Source organism: Aplidium turbinatum, chromosome 1, assembly GCF_918807975.1.
Source record: "Aplidium turbinatum chromosome 1, kaAplTurb1.1, whole genome shotgun sequence".
Classification (NCBI taxonomy): domain Eukaryota; kingdom Metazoa; phylum Chordata; class Ascidiacea; order Aplousobranchia; family Polyclinidae; genus Aplidium; species Aplidium turbinatum.
In genome coordinates this window covers 619189-644500 of record NC_137472.1, presented here as the reverse complement: position 1 = coordinate 644500, position 25312 = coordinate 619189, and the positions used below count along the sequence as shown (strand labels likewise).

General features: G+C 37.4%; 1 protein-coding gene and 1 long non-coding RNA gene across 3 annotated transcripts in view; both read left to right on the top strand.

Annotated features, from left to right (window-relative positions):
* The window catches only part of LOC145779150 (complement receptor type 2-like), a 399260-nt gene extending 381697 nt beyond the window's left edge, over positions 1 to 17563 (top strand). The window contains exons 11-16 of the mRNA XM_082590730.1: positions 7747 to 7938; positions 9268 to 9450; positions 12748 to 12915; positions 16537 to 16713; positions 17011 to 17397; positions 17490 to 17563. Coding sequence (XP_082446856.1) covers positions 7747 to 7938; positions 9268 to 9450; positions 12748 to 12915; positions 16537 to 16713; positions 17011 to 17397; positions 17490 to 17563 — 1181 coding nt within the window. The remainder of the gene's footprint in view (positions 1 to 7746; positions 7939 to 9267; positions 9451 to 12747; positions 12916 to 16536; positions 16714 to 17010; positions 17398 to 17489) is intronic.
* Positions 17564 to 21956: 4393 nt separating this feature from the next.
* LOC145769211 (uncharacterized) overlaps positions 21957 to 25312 on the top strand; it is an 81923-nt gene continuing 78567 nt past the window's right edge. For both annotated transcript variants that reach the window (XR_014288991.1, XR_014288992.1), the window contains exons 1-2: positions 21957 to 21999; positions 23381 to 23494. This is a non-coding gene — a long non-coding RNA (uncharacterized LOC145769211). The remainder of the gene's footprint in view (positions 22000 to 23380; positions 23495 to 25312) is intronic.

The following is a 25312-nucleotide window of genomic DNA, read 5'->3' as shown; positions in this document are numbered from 1 at the left end:
ATTAAAATTTGGTAAAAGAAAGCATGGAAGGCCGAAATGAGAGATTGTGTCACAGAAGACATGAAGGAGGAAGATGCTTCTGACAGAGTTATGTGTGTAATGTTGCATAGAATTCGACCACTACAAGATGACTCCGACACTAAGTCGATTGAACTTATAATTGTAATAACGTAATAAATGTAAGAATGTAAGGAACTGTAATAATAATAATGTCATGGTTTTATTTATTGTCGCTCTACAACAGCTAAGGTCTTTTAGCGACAGGGCTCATGTTTTAATTTTTTATATTAGGTTTACGATGTTATCACATTATAACCCGATTTATTCTCACTGCGTTATGCAAGAAAGAACACAATCGGTACCGTTTTTAAAGTCTTCGGTTTAACCCGACCTGGAATCGATCTCAGATCTACCAGCACCAGAGGCGAAGGCGAAACCACTCGCCACTGAGCTGGTTTGTAAGGAACTGGCGCAACACTGTCAAGGAAGCCTATTTAAAGGCGACCAATTACGACGTCATGAAAAGCGCGTAAAGCAAAATGCGAGACGCTGGTAAGGGCAAATTCCCACACAAAATTAAGAGTGCAACGGTGCGGTTCCAATACATTACAATGTGGAGGACTGCAATCTGCACCAGCGATCCCACTTGAAATGGAATTGAAAGTTATCAAGCTTTCATGTCACCAATTTTAAAGCTATCAAAAGTTTATTCCTCAGCATCCAGCTAAAGCAGCGGTTCTTAACCAGTGGGCTATGGTTCACTAGTGGGCCATGGAAAGATTTTGAGATGGGCCACAGACCTATTTAAAAATTTGCCAGAGTTAGCGAAAGATTTAGTTTCATTTGTGTTACTATAGTTAATTTTACACTTGTATGTTTTGTTTAGTTGTTTGATTGTAGCAACAATGAATGGTGCTGCTGTAATTTGCTGTAGAATGGTAATTTTGATTCATTCTAACTATTATTAAAATAATAATTATGGTGACGTGATCGTGATGTAATCAATGCCGTCTGTTGCATAACGCGAACGTTGATCTTAAGCAGCTACAACAGTGTGGTTCTTATAGGAAGCCACTTGGCTCCGTAAGGAAAATATTTTAACTTAAAGGGAGGAATAATTCTGTTGAAAGGAATTGGGAAGAAATGTAAATCCAATGTAAATTTATCTAAATAATCTATTGAAATGGTTAATTTATTTATGACTGAGCACATAGTTTTAGATCAGCGTAGAGTTTTTACAACGCTTTAAGATGTAATAGACCACGTTGTGATTACCATCAAGTCATAGCCTAACTGAAAGTGGTAGCCTACTGAAACTTCTGCCGACCTGTTTTTAGCATTGTTTTGTGAATTATTGTGGGGAGAAATTGACAAGAGTTGTGTATTTCAAAGAAGGAATTAGGCATTAATGTTGAGAACCACCGTAACTGCAAGGTGGTCAATAATGTTCAGGAGCACGCATCTCAATTGCCCTAATTGTTATCGCAACGTTTTCAAACTTTTTATAGCTTCTCAATTATGCTTACACTTTATAGTTCAGTATTATTTTCTAAAAAATCTTTTTATGTTATCTACAATGTGCGGATATACCTCTAACTGCCGAGGTGTCGAAATCGACACCTCATGCAAATTTAATAAGATTTGTCAAGTATAAAAGATTTTCTGTGTGAAAACAATTAATTGAATAGTTATCCCAATTACTTATAGCGTTTCTCATGGGAATTGTCCAACGCTCGGCTGGATGTGTGTCATCGCTCGGCTTGATTTTAGGTCATCCTACTGAGTTTACAAATACCTTCCACAAATCTATCAGCGATTTGCAACAGATAAGTTTATTCATATTCGAGAGCCACTGGAAGGACTTGTTGCTAATTGCATCAACAATTACACTCTGGATTGGAGCCTGCCAATCGTGAACAGCTACAACGGTATTTCCAATGAAAACAGATGCCCTTTTATCGTGTTCATGCCAAACAAACCAAACAAGTTTGGCATGAAATTCTGGGTGTTAGCCGAGGTTCATTCCAAATACGTAGGCAATACCGTACCGTACTTGCCCTACCTCGGAGATATTGAAAGAGAGCAACGAAATGGAAGACTTTTCACCGAAGATGTAGTGATCAGGATCACCACCAATTTAGAGTACACAGACAAAGCGGGTACAACGTCACAACAGATAACTTCTTTACTAGTGTGAATCTTGCTGGTTTGCTACAGAGAAAGAAATATAACCATTGTTGGAACTGTTCGAGCTAACAGTAAAGAACTGACAAAGGAGGTGACTGAGAGTGGAGGAGAAAATTTTTGCAGTAACTTCCACAATTCAACGAACAGCTGCATACTAGGGTGGGCCGTTTTTGACTTTTTTTTGAAATTCAACAACGGCTAGTCATAAAAAGTGGCACATGCATGAAAAAATTACGTGTGCAAAATTTCATCAGTTTGGGGGTGCATCTTCTGCCCCCGCAGGGGGTCAAACTTTCAATTTTTCGAAAAAAAGTGGGAAATTTCACTTTCCGTTTTAACATAATTTTTTTTATAATTTTTCTTATAGCTAGTTATAAACTGTAAGTGGGATGTACCCAGAACTTTCCTATGTAAAGGCATGTTCGAAGCTTAAGGTTTACTGCCCCCGCATCGACGACCAAAATGCTGAATTTTCACCAATTTGAGATGCAATTTTGTCATTGTTTAATAAACAAACTTGTCACAAAAGGGCGAGATGGTGTTACCGCAGTACGCTCATTTATGTTCTGTCCAGTAACTTTACATGATAATACGAATTGACAAACTATAATACGTAGTCTTGCTTATGTTAAAAGCAATAGTAGCCTAAGCTCGATCAGTTACAGCTATAAAACGCAACCCATAGGCCTAATTTACTTTAGAATAAAATCAATATGATCTGCAGGTTCCGTAAATGGAATGTAGGCCTACTGTACAGTTTCGACGTGAATTGTTATCATGATTTGTTTACACAAGTTTGTCAGTTACAAACCAAAATTAAACGTTCACTTGATAGGCTACTACAAGAACCACATACAGGAGTAAACTTTGTTTGACAGCAATGTAACGATAAACAAGAACTTGTGTTAAAAAAAAACAAAAACGAAATTGTGTCAAAAATGCAACAAACAAGAAGAACTTTTAACCAGTTCACCAGATTATTGTTCAAACTTAGTTCTGGTTGTCTAATGAATCATAAAATCTTGTTTCGACTGGAACCGAGGAATTTTTTTCCTTGATTGTAATATTGCTTTAATGTACCCATCTCTTTCAATGCTGTCCACCACATGTGATGAGGCATCTGTCACGAGTTTAATGGCTCTCTCAACGGCTTGTGTGTGGCAGGGAAACATAGGAAACAACTGTTGGGGAGGCATCTTTGTTTTGATGTGCTCTTCTATCACACTGCTGTCAACACCACGCATCATTGGGGGTTCCGTAACTGGAATATTTTGCCAGTCTATCATCTCAAAGTAACGTTCGGAACTGAACTGCCATATTGACAGGGTGAATTTTCGCTGACGAGTGCTGTGAGATGATAATATTCTTGAATTGAAAATTCTTCTCCATCCTAGTTCCCTTACATACTCTTCGGTATCACATATCATTGCAATCAAAATGTTTTCAGGATGGGCATAAAACGCATTCCTCTGTAGTACTTTGTTGACGATATTGCGAGCTTTATTCGATAGCTTCTGAGCAGAGTGTAGAATTTTAAAGAAATGTTTTGGGCCATTAGTGAAATTGCTTTCTTTTTTAATGGCAAACCATACTGGAATGTAAACATTCATAATATAATCCACAAGTTCCACCAATACAGCTGACGGTTCGTTAGATGCAACATACAAACGTAGAATTCTATTGGCTGTGGTCAACCATCTTGAGTGGTTCATCATACCTGGACTCCTAGATGCAAAATGAATTGATATTTCTCCACTTTTCACTGCTCTGTGCATGTGTAGAAGATATTTTTGGTCAGTGCTGAGGTTATTTTCATCAATTTCAATCTCTGGTGCCGGAACTGCTTTATATTTTACAACATCTAGTTGTATGACAGTGGCTAGCTGCTTTCCAATGGGCTCAGTGAAGCTATCAGGTCCGCTAGTATTGCCATCCAGTTCTTTTATAAGATGCCTAAGAGGCAATTCATTACCGTGGAGTAGGCATATTAACCATTGAAGCGGCTTTTGGAAATGATCTTCCAGGAGCTTTATCACGCCGCCTTTTTGACCTGTGTTTACTGCGGTTCCATCGCATCCAATTGCCATTACATTATCGTAGCTAATTTTATTGGATCCAAGATATTCAAGAATCCCGGTAGCTATTGACACACTAGATCCGTTGGCTGCAGTAAAATGACCAATAAAATGAGAACTTGGCTCCTCAATTAAACTAATGTGCTCTTCAACTGCGAAATGTTTTCGAAGTCGCCCAGCAATTTCATCTTGTTTGATGGTTTGATCTTTTCGGCCATCAAAATATATGCTTTGCAAATTTATGCACATGATACTTTCCGTTTGAGTTGTAAGCCTCAGTTTTTTTCTCGCTCTTCTCACTTTGTTTTTGTCTATAACGGATTGAGATTCGCTATCCGTTACAACTCCTGCATCTTGTAGAAGTGATGAAGCAATAAGTGCTGCAGACCTATCTGAAATACTAGTACGATCGCATGATTCAGCAAATATTACTAAACTGGAAGTAACCTTGCTTTTTCTGGGGTTTTCCGAGGCAAAACTGGGTTGATAATCATCATCATCTCCGCAGCTTTCTTCATTGGATGACAACGTTTCTGAGCTTGAATAAGAAGTTAAAGGTGTTTTGACCAAAGCGCTACTTGTGCCTGCTCCTGGGTCTTCACGTAAAGAATGGAATTGTTCTGATCTTGCGACTCTCCTCTGCAAACGCTTAAAATTAGATTTTGTGGTCGATTTATCAAGTTTATCTATCACCATTATGCGGGTTGTTCTTTGATCAAGAAGGAACTGTTGTTCCGTAACAGGGACACGATTTTCCTGCGGGCAAGTACATTGCTGAAAATTGGAACACTTACAACAACCGATATCAAATAATGTTTGCTTTGCAGATTCTTTCATTTGCTCCAAATTTTGCTGAAATTTAGGCCCACCTCTAGATTTTGACTTCAAAAGGTTATTCATTTTTTCTTTGTAACTCTTTATCATAAAACATATACGTTTTTGTGAAAGATGCGGGATCGATGCGAGTTTCCACAAGTACTGCAGCTTTTCAGCAACAGTTTGAGTGATGGCCTGAAAGGTTGGCTCCTTTTTTTCTCGTAAACGTATTCTCACAAATTGGTAATATCTCATTACATCTTCGTACGTAGGAAGATTTCGTAAACTTAGCTCGTTTGCCGGACCAAATATCGGACACTCTGAAGCACTGCGAGTAGCCATTTTAACAATTAAACCATAAATTAACCATAACAGAAGTTCTGGAATAAATATTGTAAATGATCAAAAAAACCTATGCTTTTCGTATGATTTATTTCTATGTCACATGGCAATATTAAGCCTAACTAGTCTGCTAGCCTCATAGATTATCGTAAGTTTACACTGTATTTACGGAACCTGCAGTTCATATAGCTTTTATTCTGAAGTAAAGTATCTGAACAAACCGACCACTGTAATTTATAAGTTGCGTTTTATAGCTGCAACTGATCAAACTTGCTATTGCTTATCTCTTTTATCTCAGTTCGTAACTACGAATCAACCCAGTCAGCAAAGTTTGTCAGCAAAGCAAAGCAACATGGTCCAACAAGAGTAACGTGGCGATACCAAGTGAACTGATGTACCTCATTCGTATCATCCTGCAAAGTTAAATGACAGAACATAAATGAGCGTAGCCTACCATCTCGCCCTTTTGCGACAAGTTTGTTCATTGAGCAATGACAAAATTGCATCTCAAATTGGTGAAAATTCAGCATTTTGGTCGTCGATGCGGGGGCAGTAAACCTTAAGCTTCGAACATGCCTTTACATAGGAAAGTTCTGGGTACACCCCACATACAATTTATAACTAGCCATAAGAAAAATTATAAAAAAATTTATGTTAAAACGGAAAGTGAAATTTCCTACTTTTTTTCGAAAAATTGAAAGTTTGACCCCCCTGCGGGGGCAGAAGATGCACCCCCAAACTGATGAAATTTTGCACACGTAATTTTTTCATGCATGTGCCACTTTTTATGACTAGCCGTTGTTGAATTTCGAAAAAAAGTCAAAAACGGCCCACCCTACTGCATACTTGTAAACTATAAGTGCAAAAAAAAATACAAATGTCCTTTCCACTATGCATAACAGCCCCAGTATCGATGCAACAGAGAAAAAGAAACCCTCTGTGATCCATTTTTATAGCGAGAACAAAGTAGCAGTTGATGTGTTTGACCAAATGGCAAGAAAATGCACCACACATGCAGCAAGCAAAAAATGGTCTCTTGCAGTTTGGACAAATATGCCGCTTTGAAAACTCTTGGATTATTTTTAGAAAACGTTCAGGCAGCAATGTCAGCCGACATGGTTTTTTCCTCCAGCTTATTGAGAGCTTGAGAACTGTTCATGTGCTGAAGCAAAAGCCGACACTGTAGAGAGAAGAAGAGCAGGGACGACCATTTAGAAAACGCGGGTAATGTGCTGGATATTATTTCAAAAACAATACAGTTACCCTTTGCCGCCACTGTCGAAAAGTAGGAAGTGTGATATTGATGACTGGAAAGTCACAGAGTGCAAAGGCTGCACTGCGTAAAGTGTTTGTTGGTTTGTTTGATTTTTTTTTTCTCCTGAATAAAAAAACTTTGTGCTATTTTTCTAATAATTATGTCTTCGCTCTGTTGAATTTTTAGATCATCGTACAGAGTGAAGATACAGATACAGTCAAGCTTTGAACTGATCAAAACCTGGTAGTCTACGTCATAATTTTCGTCAAAAACCAAAAAATGAACAGCGCAAACAAGTGACAAAAGTAATAAGTGCTTCAGATAGTTTTATTACTGCAAAATAAAACGAACTCTTACTGCTAATTTTGCAGAAAAATAAAGTTTTTATGAAAAGTGTCGATTTCGACACCAGCGGCCCTTGGAGGTATACTTTTTTTTTTGTCCGTTCTAGTGTTAATAAAATGAAAAGATTGAAATAGAAATACAAAATTCGAGATACTGCAAATTTATTCAAACAGCAAAATTTTATAGACCATTTGTGCGTTGTAGCCCATTGAGTATGAGAATTATGTTCCATGAAAAATTCGATTTCAATTTTTCCTTTTATTTTTTTTAGTAATTAATCAGATGGTTTAAGGTAAGGTGAACCTTTACAGTATAATATAAGGTGGTAGTGAATCTACTGCAGGTGCTTGATAACCGTGTTATAAATCAATAAGGTTATTTTAACCAGATGGTTAGTAACTAAATTGTTGAAGTTTTCAACAACCCTTCTCCCATAAATCGCAGTTGTTGCTCAAATGACTATATTTTTAAAACGAATTCTTGTTAAACATGATATTTAATGCTGTCATAGCGTTTTAAAATGACAACTTCCTTGCGAAATACATGTCCATATATCAGTCACTTATTGCTCATACGTGGCAACGGGCTAGTTTGGTCTTCTTGGTAGTTTTAATGCTCAATGTTTGTGGGGTTTATAGAAAATGAAACTTTACTGAGTTAAATAAAAGTGTCTTTATCTCGAAGTCAAATATTAAACTTTTCTAATTGTTTATTTTCTACTTCAAGTCGCTGGTTGTATGGTCTCAGACCCCCCTGAAAACGGCCGAGTGTCCACTGAAGCAAACAAAGTGACGCGTGGTACACAGATAATCTTCTCCTGTGTTCGGGGATACAAGCTTGAGGGAAGTGATGCTGATGAAGTGCGATCCACTTGCTTGGGTGGCAACAGATGGAGCACTGAAGTTCCAACGTGTGAAGGTGAGTTGCATGTTTGGCTTCAAGCAATCATGAACATTTGCACGCTCGCAAACCGACCAAGATAATATAAATGGTCGCCAATCCGGTGGAGTTAAAAACGTTCATTTTTTAATCAAAATATCTGATGTACTAAAATTGCCGCATAAACTTAAAACCAATATTTGAGATTGCTTGGGGATAGTCCACCGCCACCTGGGTGTCCCATGACTCCAAAGGTCATCCGCTTAAAATAGTTAAAAGATCCTGGCATCATCACAATCATGTTATAAGATCCTCTGACTTTGGTTACTTAGGTGAGCAGTTGCAACATATATCCATACTCTGCTTCAGAGAGTGTCACTTAGACACACAGGGACGGCCAGATCCAATGACTGGAAGATCATCATTCATTCCCTCTAATATAGTGGCAAACACACACATCAACACATTGCTAACAACAGCTAATGTTTTCTCAATGTACCATCACATGCATTACATACATTTAAAATAAGTCTTACTTTAGTAGTCTCGAAATTACATTTTATCAAAACATGCAAAAGTATTGCATGGTGACATGCGTGACAAATGACAGCACTGTATTGCAAAAAGTGGCACACAAGCCACGATATTCTGACCACTGCCAACGACTGTAGGCCATGTCACAAAACACCCTGAAACAGAAGATTAAAAGTTTTACTTCAGAAATGTCGAAATTACATTTTATCAAAACATGCAAAAGTATGTGTGACAAATGACAGCACTGTATTGCAAAAGTGGCACACAAAGCCACTATATTCTGACCACTACCAACGACTGTAGGCCATGTCACAAAACACCCTGAAACAGAAGATTAAAACTTTTACTTCAGAAATGTCGAAATTACATTTTATCAAAACATGCAAAAGTATGTGTGACAAATGACAGCACTGTATTGCAAAAGTGGCACACAAAGCTACGATATTCTGACCACTGCCAACAACTGCAGTCTAAGGTGGATCGATTTAAGTGGGTGAAAAACGTTTCTCCTCATTTTGCTTAGCTTGGGGTGCCAAAACTTGCCATTGGGTGTATAGAACACTGTGCTAAACGTTTATTTCGATCGAACAACTACCATGCTCATACAACCGTAACTTTCCAAGAATACTTTAGAAATGACTATTGTGTGTTGTTTACTGCAAATATCTTTGATTGGACATTTTACTTTTTAAAGTAAACAGTGTTGCCGTGAGCTAATGGAAAAGATCAACAACAACAACAACGCAAACTCAAACACATTAATCAACTTTGAGTTATTTATGAACTCTTTCATGAATTATTTTTTAATTTGGTGAATATTTTTGGTTATTACAGAAATAACGTGCACAGTACCGCGTCCATCGCGGTTCGGCAGTGTTTCCACTCGCCGGATTAGAGTTTCAATTGGAGAAAGTGTAACTTATACTTGTGATCCACAATTTCAAATAGTTGGAAAGTCATCAACCATCTCTTGTCAGATCAATGGAAGGTTTTCAATGCAACGACCAACGTGTAGAGGTAATTCACTGTGACGTCATAAAGTAGGAAAATTGTGATAACAAAATACTAGATCAGGTGTCCCAACTAACGGGTCGCAATCCAGTTCCAGGTCGCAAACAGTTGCTACCGGGGAGCAAAAAGTTTTTTTCGAGTCACAAAAAGGTTGCTACAGGGTCTACAGGGTCCTCATGCCTAATAATTTCTATTGCTTTTCCTTGCGGTACTGTGACGGTAGGTAATTGCTCGTTTAAACAATCAAATACCTGTCACGACATTTTACTTGTGTTCTAGAAGCGTAGCTTCATACAGCAGATTGTTTAGTAGTAAAGACATTTCAGTTGCATGCAATCTTTAGTTTGTAAGCTGTAGTGTACTGTATAATAGGGTGGATCGTTTTTCAACTTTTTTTCTTAATTGCTTATTAATAGTGCGGAAAAGTTGTGCACTGACATTGTAAGCACAACACAAAAAAAAATTTTCAAAAATTTTAATATCTTGGGTTGCCCCAAAGAAGTTGAAATATTGGAAAAAGTGGAAAATTTCCAAAAATTTTATTTTTTGTTTTAGTTTTTAATCGCTTGTTAAGAGCGCGGAAAAGCTGTGCACTGACATTGTAAGCACAACACAAAAAAAAAAATTTCAAAAATTTTAATATCTTGGGTTGCCCCAAAGAAGTTGAAATATTAGAAAAAGTGGGAAATTTCTGAAAAAATTATTATTTGTTTTAATTTTTAATCACTTATTGAGAACGCGGAAAAGTTGTGCACTGACATTGTAAGCACAACGCAAAAATAAATTTCCAAAAAAATTAATATCTTGGGGTGCGGCAACAAAGTTTAAAATTCAAAAAGAAATTGCAAATTTTTAAAAATTTCATTTTTACCCATTTGGAACTGCACTACCTCCCGCGAATCATTGTATTTACGCAGAAAATCAATATTTACAAGTAGAATTACAAGTACATATAGGATACGCAAACCTTTTAAGAACATAATCTAAAATCTTGTTTTGTATTGAGACGCGGCATGTCTTTCCTGGATTGTTGCCGACTTCTGATGAATACATCGTGCTGGTTAGCGACACCACATACTGCAACAGAGACCTCCGTGACAACCTTGACACCTCGCTCGACTGCTTGCGTGTGGCAGGGGAAATTGAGAAAATGTTGGCTTGTGTTGATGTTTTTGACCGACCAAAGTTCTCTGTTGTCATTTTTTGTCGTTATCGGTTTGCCAGCATATCATTATCAACATAACTGTCAACTGACAGCAGTAAAATTGAATTTTGGCAGTTTGAAGCGTCGGATTTCAGTGCAAACGGGAGTTTCTCATGCAAACAGTATACCGCGTATTCCCAGCTCACACCCCTGTGATTCTTTGTCAAACAGCATTGATAAAGGTTTGTTTTCGCTGTGGCCAAAAAATCCATTTCTTTGAATGACAGGATCGACAATGGCCTTTAGTTTATCCGACAGGTAGTGAGATTTGCTGATCGTTTGCCATAGATGAACAGCACCGCTGATACACAGTGAATTGCACTTTGTTTCGAACCACATAGGAGCATATACCTTCATGATAAAGGTAGCTAACGTTTTTCAGTTATCAGAGCTCAGAGGGTTCTGTGGTCCCTATATACAGTACAACCGTAGAATGCGATTCCTCACAGTTAGCCAGCGTGAGTTATTAAGGTTACCTGGACTTCTTGTGGCGAGTGAACTGGACATTTTTCCTGTACAAACGCAATGACAAATGTCCCAGAGGTATCTTAGGTCCGTGCTTAAATCAGTCACCCCCATATGAGGAAAATTACTTGGTATTGACTCAAATTGTCGGATAGGCATTTTATCACATGTAAGTAAAGCCTTTCCAATCTGTCCGGAATAACCACGAGAACCAGTTGTACTGCCATCCAAAAACTCAAAAAGATGCCGCACTGCCGCTGGGGTAATTTATTTGCGTGGAGTTGATATACCAACCATTGCAGCGGTTTTTGAAACTCTAATTTTAACAGTCGGATAACACCGCCTGCATGACCCGTATTTACCACAGTAGCCTACCATTACACCTCACGGCTGTTATTAAGCTGGTGTCTGTTCCTCTATCATGAACTGCTGATATTATGGAGTCGGCAATGCTTCTGGCTGTTCCTGCGGCTGGACTTAAATACTGAGATCCAGGTTCGGCGATAATATACATATGCTCTTCAACAACAGATCTTCTGTGAGACACCCCATAATCGTCTACTTCAATCTTTAAATAGTGTCTTGTCTTTTCTGCCATCAAAATACAAATCGAGTAAAACATCCGACCTGGACTCTTGCAATTCTTCTCGATTTCTACTTTTTGATCTCCAACTTTGTTTCTATCAATAATACCAGTTTTATCAGCACTAACCATTACCATACCTACGTCGTGCAAGGCAGCAGATGCTACAGGTCAGGTGGTCTAGTATGGTGGGACGAAATTAGAGTTATGGTCGTCGTCATGATATCGATTTGCGATCCGTGTAGCTGCGTGTGAGAGATACAGCTTGAAACCTGCAGTAAGTCAAGTGTGTGCTGTGTTACCTACACATAACACACAAAAGGTCCGCACTAAGGGGAAGGAAGCAAACGTTGGTGAATATTCATGTTATTAAATAGGATACAGACAACCATGAGATCAGCAATGCGAAGAAAATATTGATTTTCGGAAATTTTCTGAAGCGATTAAAATTAAAACAAAAAATAAAATTTTTAGAAATTTTCCACTTTTTCTAATATTTCAACTTCTTTGGGGCAACCCAAGATATTAAAATTTTTGAAATTTTTTTTTTGTGTTGTTCTTACAATGTCAGTGCACAGCTTTTCCGCGCTCTTAACAAGCGATTAAAAACTAAAACAAAAAATAAAATTTTTGGAAATTTTTCACTTTTTCCAATATTTCAACTTCTTTGGGGCGACCCAAGATTTTTAAAATTTTTGAAAATTTTTTTTTGTGTTGTGCTTACAATGTCAGTGCACAGCTTTTCCGCACTATTAATAAGCGATTAAGAAAAAAAGTTGAAAAACGATCCACCCTACTGTATAATCTCCTTATTTAAGTTAATACCTAACCTACTACCTTATTATGTTGATGTTAACCGCTATGTTTATGTTCAGCTATATCGTGTGTTTTGTTTATTAAACCCTAATTTGAGGATTTGTGATGAATGAGTAATGAGTATGGATTCATAACATGCAGCAGCAGTACCCATAGAATTATAAATCTATTTTTTACTGCAATTTCTCTACTCTTTTTATAAAGTTTTCAAGAAAGGTTACTTTGTTTTTTCTAGGTATTTGGAGAAACTGGGGGGCTTGGAGTGGTTGTACGAAGAGATGCGGTGGTGGACAGAGGCATAGAACTCGCACGTGCCCAGGGCCTCAGAGTGGTGATGGGGCTTGTGCGCCTGGGTCAAGAGTGGAAACCAACCAATGCAACACTGCCCCTTGTCAAAGAAGAAGTAAATATATGAACGCTATACTGCAGTGTTATGATTTAAAGTTTTAATCACTATCCAACAAATTTGCAGCCCTAAAAATATTTAAGCTCAGTTTTTTTGCCGTTTGTCAATTTTGGTAAGCTATTTCGGAATATGAATTCTGTTTTCACCAATCAGGTCAGTGTTTTTTTTTTACATGCAGATTCTTTATATTTTTAGCTTCAATGCAACAATTTTCATAGTTACTTTGTCAAAAGTAAAAGTTTTGTACCTAAATTGGCAACCAATCTTTCCATGCCCCACACAGTTATATAAGTTCAAACAACAGCGTGTATTGTTTAGCAAAGTAAATACACAGTGCAGATGCTGCAGTAGTTTAGTTGTGAGAGTGCATTCTTGAAATGAAAGCCTTTAGAAGCTGTAGAATCAAGTGATCTTCCATGTAAGATCTTCCATGTTTGAAGTAGAGGTCATTTTTAAATCTTCTGCTGCACGAACATAAATGTTAAGAAGTAGCAGTCATTCACGTCAATGGTTTGCTCTTTCCAAATCATTAGTATTCTAATATTCATCTGCGCAATTTGTCCTTGAATCCAGCATCTTAAATTTTGTAGAACACATCTGTCTGGAAGCTGAATATCGTGGCCAGTGCTTGCAAAGGCTATATATGGGTTTGTTCCAGTACCCCATCGTCCAGATGTAAAGCTGGCTACGTCTTTGGGGTTGTACAATGGGGCATAGTTGTTGTTTGATTCTCAGTTTTCCAGACATGCACTAGCAAGGATGGTGGTGCGATAGCCCCAGTCTACGTGCTGGTAACTAAAATCACCAGCATAGAGGCAGGGGTGACAATTTTGTAGCCATTGGCGTCAGCAGTCAACCATTCAATCTCTGTCGAAAGGAGATTGTTCGATCAGGCTCCAGTTCAGCTTGTAGTGGACAAATGTGGTTAGGCCATGTTTCCTGCTTATGATTGATCCAGATAATGAGTAATTTTGCTCACTAGCTTGTCTACACTGTAGCAGTGGGTACTGGAAGATAATGATGAGGGTCTTTTGTTGTTGTGCGTTTCTTTGTAAGACGTTAACTTTATCAATTGGAAGGCCTTCGACGATGAGCTGGAGGCTATTGTGGCTTCTGGCATCTTTCTTCGTTCTTTGGGGCCGAGTGTTCATCCTTTTACCACCCCAGATATACCACTTTGTGTTTGTTGTTAATAGCATGTTTTACAGTTACCGAGACTCACCGCGAGAAGGCTGGCACCATAAGGTTAATGTGACTGTGTTACATTGTAGCATTATAATTGTATTGTTTCCAGTGATGTACGCGTATACAAACAATATTGACGCCGTCAGCGTAAACGCAAACTTTCGAAAAACCATATTCCGTATGCGTCAACGCAACTTGTAAAAAAGTTGGCGGCGTCAGCGCATACACTAGCGTAAACTCATTTTGTTTGCTAGGTGCCAAACATTAGACTACAACAAGTATAACCGGCAAAGGCAAAGTGATGTACTACATATAACATACAGAGTACAACACCATGCAAGCAATCACGGTCGGAGACCAAATATTTGAGTTTGTTAAGATTAGGCCACCATATTTTCATCGCCTTAAAAGAGGACACGTTTCGCCAGCGGGTAAAATACAAGTAGAATGTTACATATGAAAAATCTTTTTCACCTCCTTTTGGATAATTATAGACGTATGCAGCAAAAAACAGAGACACAAAAAACAGACAAATTAGTTTTTCGCAAGCCGATTTGTTAGATTTGTGCAACAAAATAAATATGTGATGTGATAATGTAATAAAAAAGTGACAAATCAAGCAGTAGCCTACCTGCAGGTAGCCATGCCTTAACTTTTTTCAGAAAAAAAGGATTAGCTTTAACGATATCATAAAATTACTTGCATGAAATATAGCCTAATTGAATTTGTAGGCCTATAATGTATGCAGCTGTTAATGAGATGCAAAGGACAGACTCAACTAAACGGCTGTCATCTTTCTTGTACTATTGTGGCTGCATCACAGATTAAATCCATTCTACGTTTGCACCCACATAAGGTGTAAGTATCCATGCCACGATATATTTTAAAAATAAATATTTTTGAAATATTTATGTTATGCACAGTGCATATTGGATATTTTTTTTTCGATGTGCTTCACTTGACAAATTAGTCAAACTATTAAGTTGTTAATCAGCAACGTCTACAAGCGCTGAATCAATACAAAGTAGATCTGGGAAAAACAATGATTTATTGTAAAAGTGTGAGAAGCTTAAAATGTAAACATGTCAAACTCTTTTTCAAGTTTTTGCGTTTTTTAATGTTTTATTTCTTTGTGATTTACTTCATTTTTTTTTTTCTTGATTTTGTCCCAATTTTTATTTCATAAATTTGTTGATCAGATTTCTCAAATGAGGAAATTTCCTCACAAGTAGATTTGCAGTTCCACTCGCACTCATCGCTGACCATTATTTGGCTAGACAATCGCAAAGCAATGTAGCCTAGTATGTTTCAACGAACGTCTAAGATTGTTTAGAACAGCAGATCAAATAGTACGTCAACGTTTTTTTGAAAATCTATAAATCAGCATGTTGCATTGGCGCAAAAATGGATGGAAATTGCAAAAAAGTCACATCACAATGATGCAATGAAATCCTGTTGAAAATATGAGCAAGAAAACAGCAAATGTAAAAAAAGAGGGCATTTGAACATTTTTGGGTGTCCTCGGAGGACAATTTAATTTTTTTTTAAAAAAACAGGAGATCTTCGGAGATCTTCGTCTCGTGCGAGACGAGAATGTTTGTGTTAGTTTGTTTACTTTAGATCAGGGGTCACCAAACTACGGCCCGCGGCCAAAACCAGCCCGCGAACTGATTTCATCCGGCCCGCCACGTGCTGCAGAAATTACAGCTGTAGTGTAAAATGCCCTGTAGTGTATCACACAGTAGTGTATCACTTTTCCAGCAACCTTTCGATTTTCTTCACAACTTTGCTTTTCCACCGCAGACTTTGATATTTATTGTGCCCAATTCAAGTCAATGGAGATTCTAAATAGTTGTAGCCTACGTCTTTTCGCAATTTGCATCCGGCCTGCAGCTGTTAATGTCGCAGCAATCCGGCCCTCAGAGAAAAAAGTTTGGTGACCTCTGCTTTAGATCTTCGTCACGTGCAAAACGTCAACATTTCGCAGTTTGATAAAAAATGCACACAAGAGCTAAGACATTAAAAAGTATACGTTGACGCTATACCCTAAAAAAACGCGAAAACTTTGCGGCGTAGCCTCAAGCGACAACTACAGTATCCAAAAAAATGTGGCCGTAAGCGTTAGCGTAAACAAAAAGTCTACCCCGCAAATCTACGGCGTAGAATTTGCGGCGTATACGTACATCTCTCATTTTTTCATTGTAATGTTTGTAACTGCAGCATTTCATGGAGCCAACATTATGTATCATAATTATGATACATAATGTTGACTCCATAAAATGCTGCAGTTACAAACATAGCAGCCTTAATATAATTATTTATCATAGAACTTAAATAATATTTTTCTTTTATGCTCATAGAGAAGCGGCATTTAACAAAAAAAATTATGCAGAAGTATGTCGTATAATTGTTGAGTCTTTTTATCATTCAAAGGAAGCTGGAGTCAATGGGGATCGATTGAACGATGCTCGGTAACATGCGGAATCGGCGTCCTTACCAGACGAAGAACATGCGTTGGATCTGTTGGACAAGAATGTCAAGGACGATCAGTGCTCTATGCAGTTTGCGAGCGTACTCCTTGTCGTTCCACGCCGGATCCTGTGGAAATAAGTAAGCATTGCGAAAAGGAAAGAAACATTAAATTCATTACTAAAGGTTGCAAGCAGAACAGATTTATGGATTTCTCGGATCATCAGTTCAAACAATATTTTGTTCTTTTGAAAATAGTTAACGACTACAATTACGTGACGTAATATTGTTCTGTGTTACCATCTGCACAGAAATGTCTCTACTCAATGCATAAGATGTGATATGTTATGATAGTTTATAGCTGCTATAAATCGGAAATAATTCTTTGAAATCTCTTGATTGATTAGAGTTATTTTAATTGTTATCATTGGTATCCAGCTCTTGGTAGGACAGTCTACACGATATTTCAAAGAGGTGTGAGATACGCCGAAGCTCATCGCAGTTGTCAAGGACTTGGTAGAGGGGGAAGGTTAGCGATGATCAAGACACCAGAAGTACAAAGTCGCCTCGTTGAAGAAATCAACCGATTGCCACCCACCATCAGTTATTACGTAGGAATGACTGGTCAAACTACACAGAACTGGAATTACGCGGATGGTTCTAGCGTTGCGCTCAACAGACAAGGACAAACACAATTCCATCATTGGGCGTTTGGTGAACCAAACAATCACGGGGGCAACGAGCACTGCGGAGTGATCAACTACCCTGGTGGTCGGTGGAACGACATCAATTGTTCGTGGAAAAGATATTACATTTGCCAACGAGGTAGGTTTTCAACAATTTCTATTAGTAACCACACCATGCTTGGGTAAGCCGATTTTAAATAACTTATTGAATAAATGTGATCAATCACTTAGTCTTAGATATTGGGTCATGTTCGAAGCGTCACTTGATTGTGATATCCATACGAGCTGATTCCATATTTTCATAATGATTGGTTTACTTTGTGAACAAAAGGTGGGACCATGAGAAAATTTGTGACAACCTTAATACTAACCTATACCATTTAGTCACTAGCCAATTAACAATAAAAAAAGACAACAATTTTACTTAATGTCATCTATTAACACTTGATGATTAATCTTAAGTGATTAATCTTTGACGAAGTTACAAACACTGAACCTTGTCTAATATGTCTCCGCCCCGATAGTTCAGTTGGTTAATGCATGACTTCTGGAACGAAGAAGCTTCAAGATCAAGCGGCGCTGGGTCGACTATCGGGGTGTGCGCTTGAGCAACGCACGTTAAGGACTGCTCTCCATTCAGCGGAATCTAATAGATGGAATAATTTTCCGGAAACAAACTTCAACAATCGGAAACTTCACTCTGTCAATCTCGGTGACGGGACTGCGTCAGTGGTTTAAAGCCTCTACAAGTATGCGAAACTGCCAGGATTAAGCTCTGCAAAAAGCTTTCCCAGTCCGAGAATAAAGATTCAATCAATCAATCAATGTTGGTTTGTCAAAAAACTGCTACCATAAAATACCATTCATGTTTTGGATTGCAACTAAGAACAATTATCATCCAAAACGTAATAGTAACAACTACAAATCTGTGTTTAACTCGTATTTGGTGAAGTAAAAGGTTTAATTAATCACTTTAAATGAGAGTTAAAGTGCCCCTGACAGGTTGGATCCAAGTATAGTAACTTTTTAAAGCATTTCCTTGCGCAGAATCATACTTAGCGAACTTTTTAACCATAATCTCGTAGCTCGACTGGTTAGGGCGTAATTTACATCAAGCGACGGCTCCGCAGCGCCACCACAGGCGAAACTCCATATTTCACTGCTCTGGGACGGCTTTGGTGGTATTACGTCATTGTAAGTCGGCGTTCTTAGCGACGGATGAAACATACGTTTCCTAGATGTGATTGCTGGATCACAGTTTAGTCGGAGTTGGTACAAGCGGTTGCTTTTTTCAAAGATCTGTTGTTTTTTACAGTTTAATAAAACTGTACTGGATACGTTCCTACAAAACCTAAAATATACTTGAAGTGAAAAATGAAAAAATTGTACGAATCATCATTCATATTTAATTCAACATCACTATTCATAATAAATAAAAGTTCTCTCTCTCTCTCATAATGTGCCCTCAGTACGTACATAGCACAGTCTATACATGTAAATGCCTAGTTTACCTGTACAAGGGTACGTTTTTGTAAACGTTGTTGTTTAGAAGTGCTGAAATCATCATCAGCAACTGGTTGCATCTTTGCTGTTATAGATGGTAGCCTATGGCAGATTCCTTCAAAATGTAAAGTTTGCTCAAGCCCATTTTTACTTGAGTGGTATTAACAAAATCATCTTCAGTGAAGTGAAGAGAACAGATATGACTAGTTTTGTATGGCCCATCCTACTTTCGAACACTTGAAGAAAACTTCTACCATTTTCTTCTCAGCACCTTGTTTTGTGGGAAAGCGTAAAAAGAAACCACACGGTCTTTGTCACTGATACTGTCACATATTTATTTATTATTTATTTGCGTCAGACAAAGCTGTCCGCATCGAAAACAAAACAACGAAATACTGTAATACACAAACTGAAAATGCACAAAGATCACAGAGAGCCACCTTGGATGCCGTCGGTTTAAAAGCTCACTAAATAGGCTATCTACTGTCACAAATTTACATATAATGAGCATTGGAAGAATTGAAAGCATTCAGAACGATAAAAATAATCAGATGACATCATGTCTGATATAAAGCGATTTGAGGAGTGTATGCAATCGGTTAATAAACGAAAACATGTTTTTTCCTCAATAAAGCATCAAACGTAGTTACATTATTCATTACTTGATATTCACGGCCACTGACCTAACGAGGCAAATTGTGCAATATTCTAAAAGAGTCATTGTAAGCAACACGTAATCGTTTTATACTAGAAGATCTAAACTTGTTCCACAACTGGGATAAGTAAAACGACATACAATAAGAACGAAATAAACTGTTTTTTACAGCGGGTGAGCATTTAGAAAAATTGAGATTTTGCATTATTTGCAGCACAGTACTGAGAGCGTACTTGCCTTGAAATATAATTTTCATCTGAGAACTATCAATAAATACACCCAGATATTTTACAGAGTCTGTGAACACAATTTCAGATTTACCTAGATGTAGCAGAGGAGCACGTAAAAGATAAAAGTTTTTTGGGGAGAATAACATACCAAATGACTGTTTAGAATTGAAAGTAATTTCATGTTCAACAGCATACTTGTGGCAAACATCTAACAAATTTTGTAAGCCACACAAACTAGGCGAGATGCAGCAAATGTCATCAGGAAACATAATATGATTTAGACAAGAGTTGCCAACATAGCAACCAACTTTTGTTTTATTGAGATAAGAAAGCTGATCAATATATACGGCAAAAAGATAGGGGCTTAACACCCCACCTTGTCAGACTCCGCTGGACACAGTAAATGATTGGCACAGGTGACCTTCCCACCTCACTTGCATGTTTTTTTTACTATAAAGGCACAAAGGTCACCAGTATTCCAATAAGCAAAAAAAATAGATAGGCAGTAGGCACGTTACGTGTGATAAGCGTTTTAAACAATAAATGATGATTGACTTTGTCAAAGGCTTTTGAAGCATCCAAAAAGACAGAATATACAGGAGTGTCATGACTGATATAAGAGGACACTGGTTGTTTTATTAAAAAACACTCATTTCAGTACTATGACCAGACTTAAACCCAAATTGATTGTCACTGGTATTCCAGAAAGGCAATAGATGATTCACATAAAACGTTCAAACAGTTTTGAGATTACTGTGGCTAGAGCAATAAGTCTATAGTTACCTGAATCTTGAATGTCACCATTCAAATTCTTTACAATCGGGACTAAGACAGTGTTCAAGCAAGAATTTGGTACAGTGCCATGACTAAGACACATATTAAAAAGTACACTAATATAAAAACAAATAATCAGCATAAACAATATGTTCAGCTGAAATTTTGTCAGCACCAGCAGCGCGGTTTATGGCAGTTTGACAAGCAAGGAACCAATTGTGTCCATGTTGCAACAAAAGTTGTAATATTTATCCCTAGAAGAAATACATGAGTTAACAAATTCTTTTTCAGTGTTGGTTTTGCTAGAATTTAGCAAGGAGCTGTAATGATGTTTTCACATCTCAGCAATTGCTTCAGGACCTTGTGCTCCACCAACATTTACAGGAAGAGAACTCTTTTTGCAAGTAGACTTTTTTACTTTCTGCCAAAATGACCTATGTGATATGTGAGCTGTCCAAGTTGAGTGCTGAGGCAAGCACATTTGCTCTATGTTGTTCAGAGGCATGATTACAACGGCGAAAGGCTTTTTTAAACTCCTTTCGTTTGCTCTGCATCAACTCATATAGGTAACCATTTAACTGTTTCCCATTTTTCACCTACATGATGTAACTTTCTCTGGCAGTAGCATGAGCTTGCTTAACATGATTATTCCAACCAGGAACAGAAAATATGTTACATTTCTTCTTTATACCAACAAAGATTTTATCAGAAGCTGCTTTGAGAGCATCAGTTATAATATTATAGAAAGAGTCTATTGAGACAACATGAGAAGCATCTGAACAATGAGAATTATTGCATTTAATACTTTCAGTTGGCAAGGAAATTTGGGATAGATATTTTTAAATACAACAATACACATGAACAGCAATTTTTAAGCATTGCCTCAACCATAAATTAAAGGTAGCCTACTGTTTGTGAGATACTGTTGTTACACTGCAAATGGCTATAGCCAGATTAAGACAAATAAAAAAGTATCAAAATTGTAGCCCTATGAAACTGCAATTTCAATTGAATTGAGATGCTGTTTGATAAAAATAAACTCAACCTATTTGATCAAAACCTGGTAGTAATAGTAAGTTCACTTTTCTATTTCGGTAATTCTTAATTTGCACATGCTTCAGACCAACAGAGCCCCACACATTCACGTTTTGCAGTAGCCGTACTATACCTAACCAAGTCACCAGTCACCACAGATTGTATCCTTCCAGCTTACGGTGACGTCACAGCGATGTTGCCGTTTTTATTTTCACAATAAAATGAGTGTCAGATTCGCCGATGTCAACGAAAGTTTGCAAGCGTGTAACTTAGTAGCCTGTTGATATTTTTTACAATTTTCTGGTCAGGGAAGTTTTTTAGTGTCACCTTTTTGGTATCTTAGGTAAATTTCGCAAATTTATTTACCTGTCAGGGGCACTTTAACCTGGAAAAATATACTTTTGTTGAAATAATGTTTTCTTTGCAGATGTAACAAACCCTTGTGAAAATAATCCTTGTCGAAACAGAGGAAGTTGCCACAGTAGGGGGATTGGATACATATGTGAATGTCCAGACCATGTTTCAGGGGATAATTGTGAAATCAGTAAGTAGTTATCTACTTGTTTGTTAATTCAATTAATTTGCAGTATCCAAGTGATGCTTGAAAGGACATCCGTTCGACACCGCTCCAGACCACGCGACTTTGTGTCTACAAGACACTTAATATCATACGACAATATGGTAGTAGCTCGGTGGATGACTGTGTGCCACTTGGCAGCTTCCAGTTGTGTTACATCTGTGATTGCTGTTTGCGTGGTCCCCAGCGGGCATCCATTACATGTTCATTTTTATTATAATCATCGTCGTATGAGCACCTTGAGCCGAGGATCTATCTTTTTTTACCACTTCAGATTCACGACGTTCCAAGACTACACGAGAAGGCTGCTAGAGATTATTCTATTGTTTTGTTTCACCATCCAAGAGAGGCAGTCCTTCTACTCCATTAGGCAGGCTGAGGATGTTACAGTCGTTGATGGTATGGTATGTGGTCTGTTTCTCAGCACCGCATTCATAAAAAGAGAAAGAAAGCATTCCTCATTGGTGCACGATCAAGCGGAAAAGCCCGAACCCTGTACGAAGACAGTTGTGGGGCACCCACGCCTGTCTCGGTATCAATCAGGTCAGTGGGACAAGTGTTGGCGTCGGTGATGAACTAATGAAAGCAGGTGGTGCTTGACTTACATTCAAAATTTACCGCCCAATTAGTCACAGAGATGATTTGTCCATGAGCTTCGTTGATCAGAAGTTGAGCGGCTGGCCTGAATCGGTGTCTTGATTTCAGTCGACGTGTGTGCTAGTTTGAAGGACTAAAGACCTTGGAATAAAGAAAGTGTTTGGGCTCCAATGCCGCCGACCGAGAGACAGAGTGGCTTCTTCGCGACGAAGCTCAGCAGGTTCGATACCAGCAAGAATGAGGAGATTGTTCAATGGTGTAGGTTGCGGACATCCAGTTATTGTGCTCAGGCAGCTGGTTATAACAGTGTCGATATTGTGACAATGACAGGTGCACAGTGCTCTGCTGAAGACTAGAGTGTACGCAAAATTTCAGTCATCTCTTCCCAGCTGAAGCCTGCCAAGCGCTCAAGTAGCAATTATTATTATTATTATAGACAACCACACTTACAAATAATACTTAGGTCTTGATTGAAGTAACATCTTATTCACATTTACACTTCATTATTATTATTGTAGACAACCACACTTACAAATAATACTTAGGTCTAGATTGAAGTAACATCTTATTCGCATTTACACTTCATTCAAATTATTATTATAGACAACCACACTTACAAATAATACTTAGGTCTTGATTGAAGTAACATCTTATTCGCATTTACAGTTCATTAAAGTTTTGTAAAAAGCAAATTAAGTGAAATGTAAAACAACCACAATATGAGATCGAAGCAACGTTTATGTTGTCACAGTTGAAAGCTTGTGCTGGAGTTCGCCGTGTCACAATGGACGACCGTGCACTGGTGACGAGACTTCGTACACTTGCGATTGTGGGGACAAATACAAAGGAACAAATTGTGAAGAAGGTGATTGTTGGGTTTTATTTTGTTTGGACTGCAATAAAGTAGTCACACTTTTGAAAATTCACCCGGTTGCCAGAAGTGTTTTGACTATGATTATAAAACAAGATTTGATTCATTATTTGCTTCTTAGAACAAAACATTGTGACTATTGAGTGAAATTTATGAACAAAAAAAGCAATTGTTTTCGCTTGGCCAAGTTTCTTTTAGTTTCTAGTCCAATCTAGTCAGCTGGTTGTTGTCGCATTCATCTTTAATGGATGCCGAACCAGAGTTGAGTGGTTTGGAAGCTACGCACTTTGGCTTCTCTGCATTCAAAATGAACTCCAACACATTATTGATGTTACACCTCTATATATAATTTGATGATGTTATGTTATACTGTATATGATGTTGTATATGATGTAACATCTATATATGCGATTTAATAATGCTATGTTATAGTGTATACGATGCTGTATATGATCTTACACCTATATATATATATGATTTGATGATGCGATGTATATGATGGTGTATAATATGATGCTACACCTATATATATATGGTTTGATGATGCTATGTATAATTGTATATGATGTTGTATATGATGTCACATATATATATATATATCTAAATCAAATATAGTTATTACTATCTGAAGCCTTTACAAATTGTTTTACCTAACGGATCATCAGAAGGTCTGTAAAAACATGTAAACAGTGAAGAATCGATAATTCTGAAAAGATATTAAATATTACAACTGTAATTTAATCTGCCAAAAAAAATCTCTAAACCTGTACTTCCTTAGGAGATATTAAATATTACAACTGTAATTTAATCTGCAAAAAAAACCTCTAAACCTGAATTCCTGAAAAGATATTAAATATTATAACCGTAATCCAATCTGCAGAAAAAACTCCAGAACTACTAAGGACAGCCTCCATCCGCCACGATAAAGTTTCAATCAATTTGTTCCAATGGAAACCAAGCAACTGATGGCAGCATCTATGACATCACAAAGAAGCAAAATGCTTGTTATGATCGGCGCATCCTGTAGTAATCTGAACAGAATGAACAAAAATTGTTTTTAAACCTGTAAAAATTAAATGAGATTTACAACCTGTAAAAATGAAATGAAATTCAATTTTTTCAAAATTATAACCTGTAAAAGTCCCAAGGAATTGTGATGATGTAACCTGTAGTGTCCTGAACAAATGAAATAAAATCTGTTTATAAACCTGTAAAAATTAAATGAGATTTATAGCCTGTAAAAATCAAATGAAATTTTAAAAACCTGTGAAAATCAAAAGGAATTTATTTTATTTTGATGTACTTGAGTTTAAATTTGTTTCTATGACGACATTTGCCGACCAGTTCCGAACGCTTGTTCAAAAGGTGGCCACTATCAGCCTCCAGAATGGCCAGCTTTTCAGCCAAACATAGGCCACAATTGTTACGACCACCACCACTATAAAGCCGAGCACAGCTGTGGATGGACCAAGTTATTTAAAAAATTGTTAAAAAATTGTTAAAAATTGTTAAATAAAGTTAAAAAATTGAATTTCATTTCATTTTTACAGGTTGTAAATCTCATTTAATTTTTACAGGTTTAAAAACAATTTTTGTTCATTCTGTTCAGATTACTACAGGATGCGCCGATCATAACAAGCATTTTGCTTCTTTGTGATGTCATAGATGTTGCCATCAGTTGCTTGGTTTCCATTGGAACAAATTGATTGAAACTTTATCGTGGCGGATGGAGGCTGTCCTTAGTAGTTCTGGAGTTTTTTCTGCAGATTGGATTACGGTTATAATATTTAATATCTTTTCAGGAATTCAGGT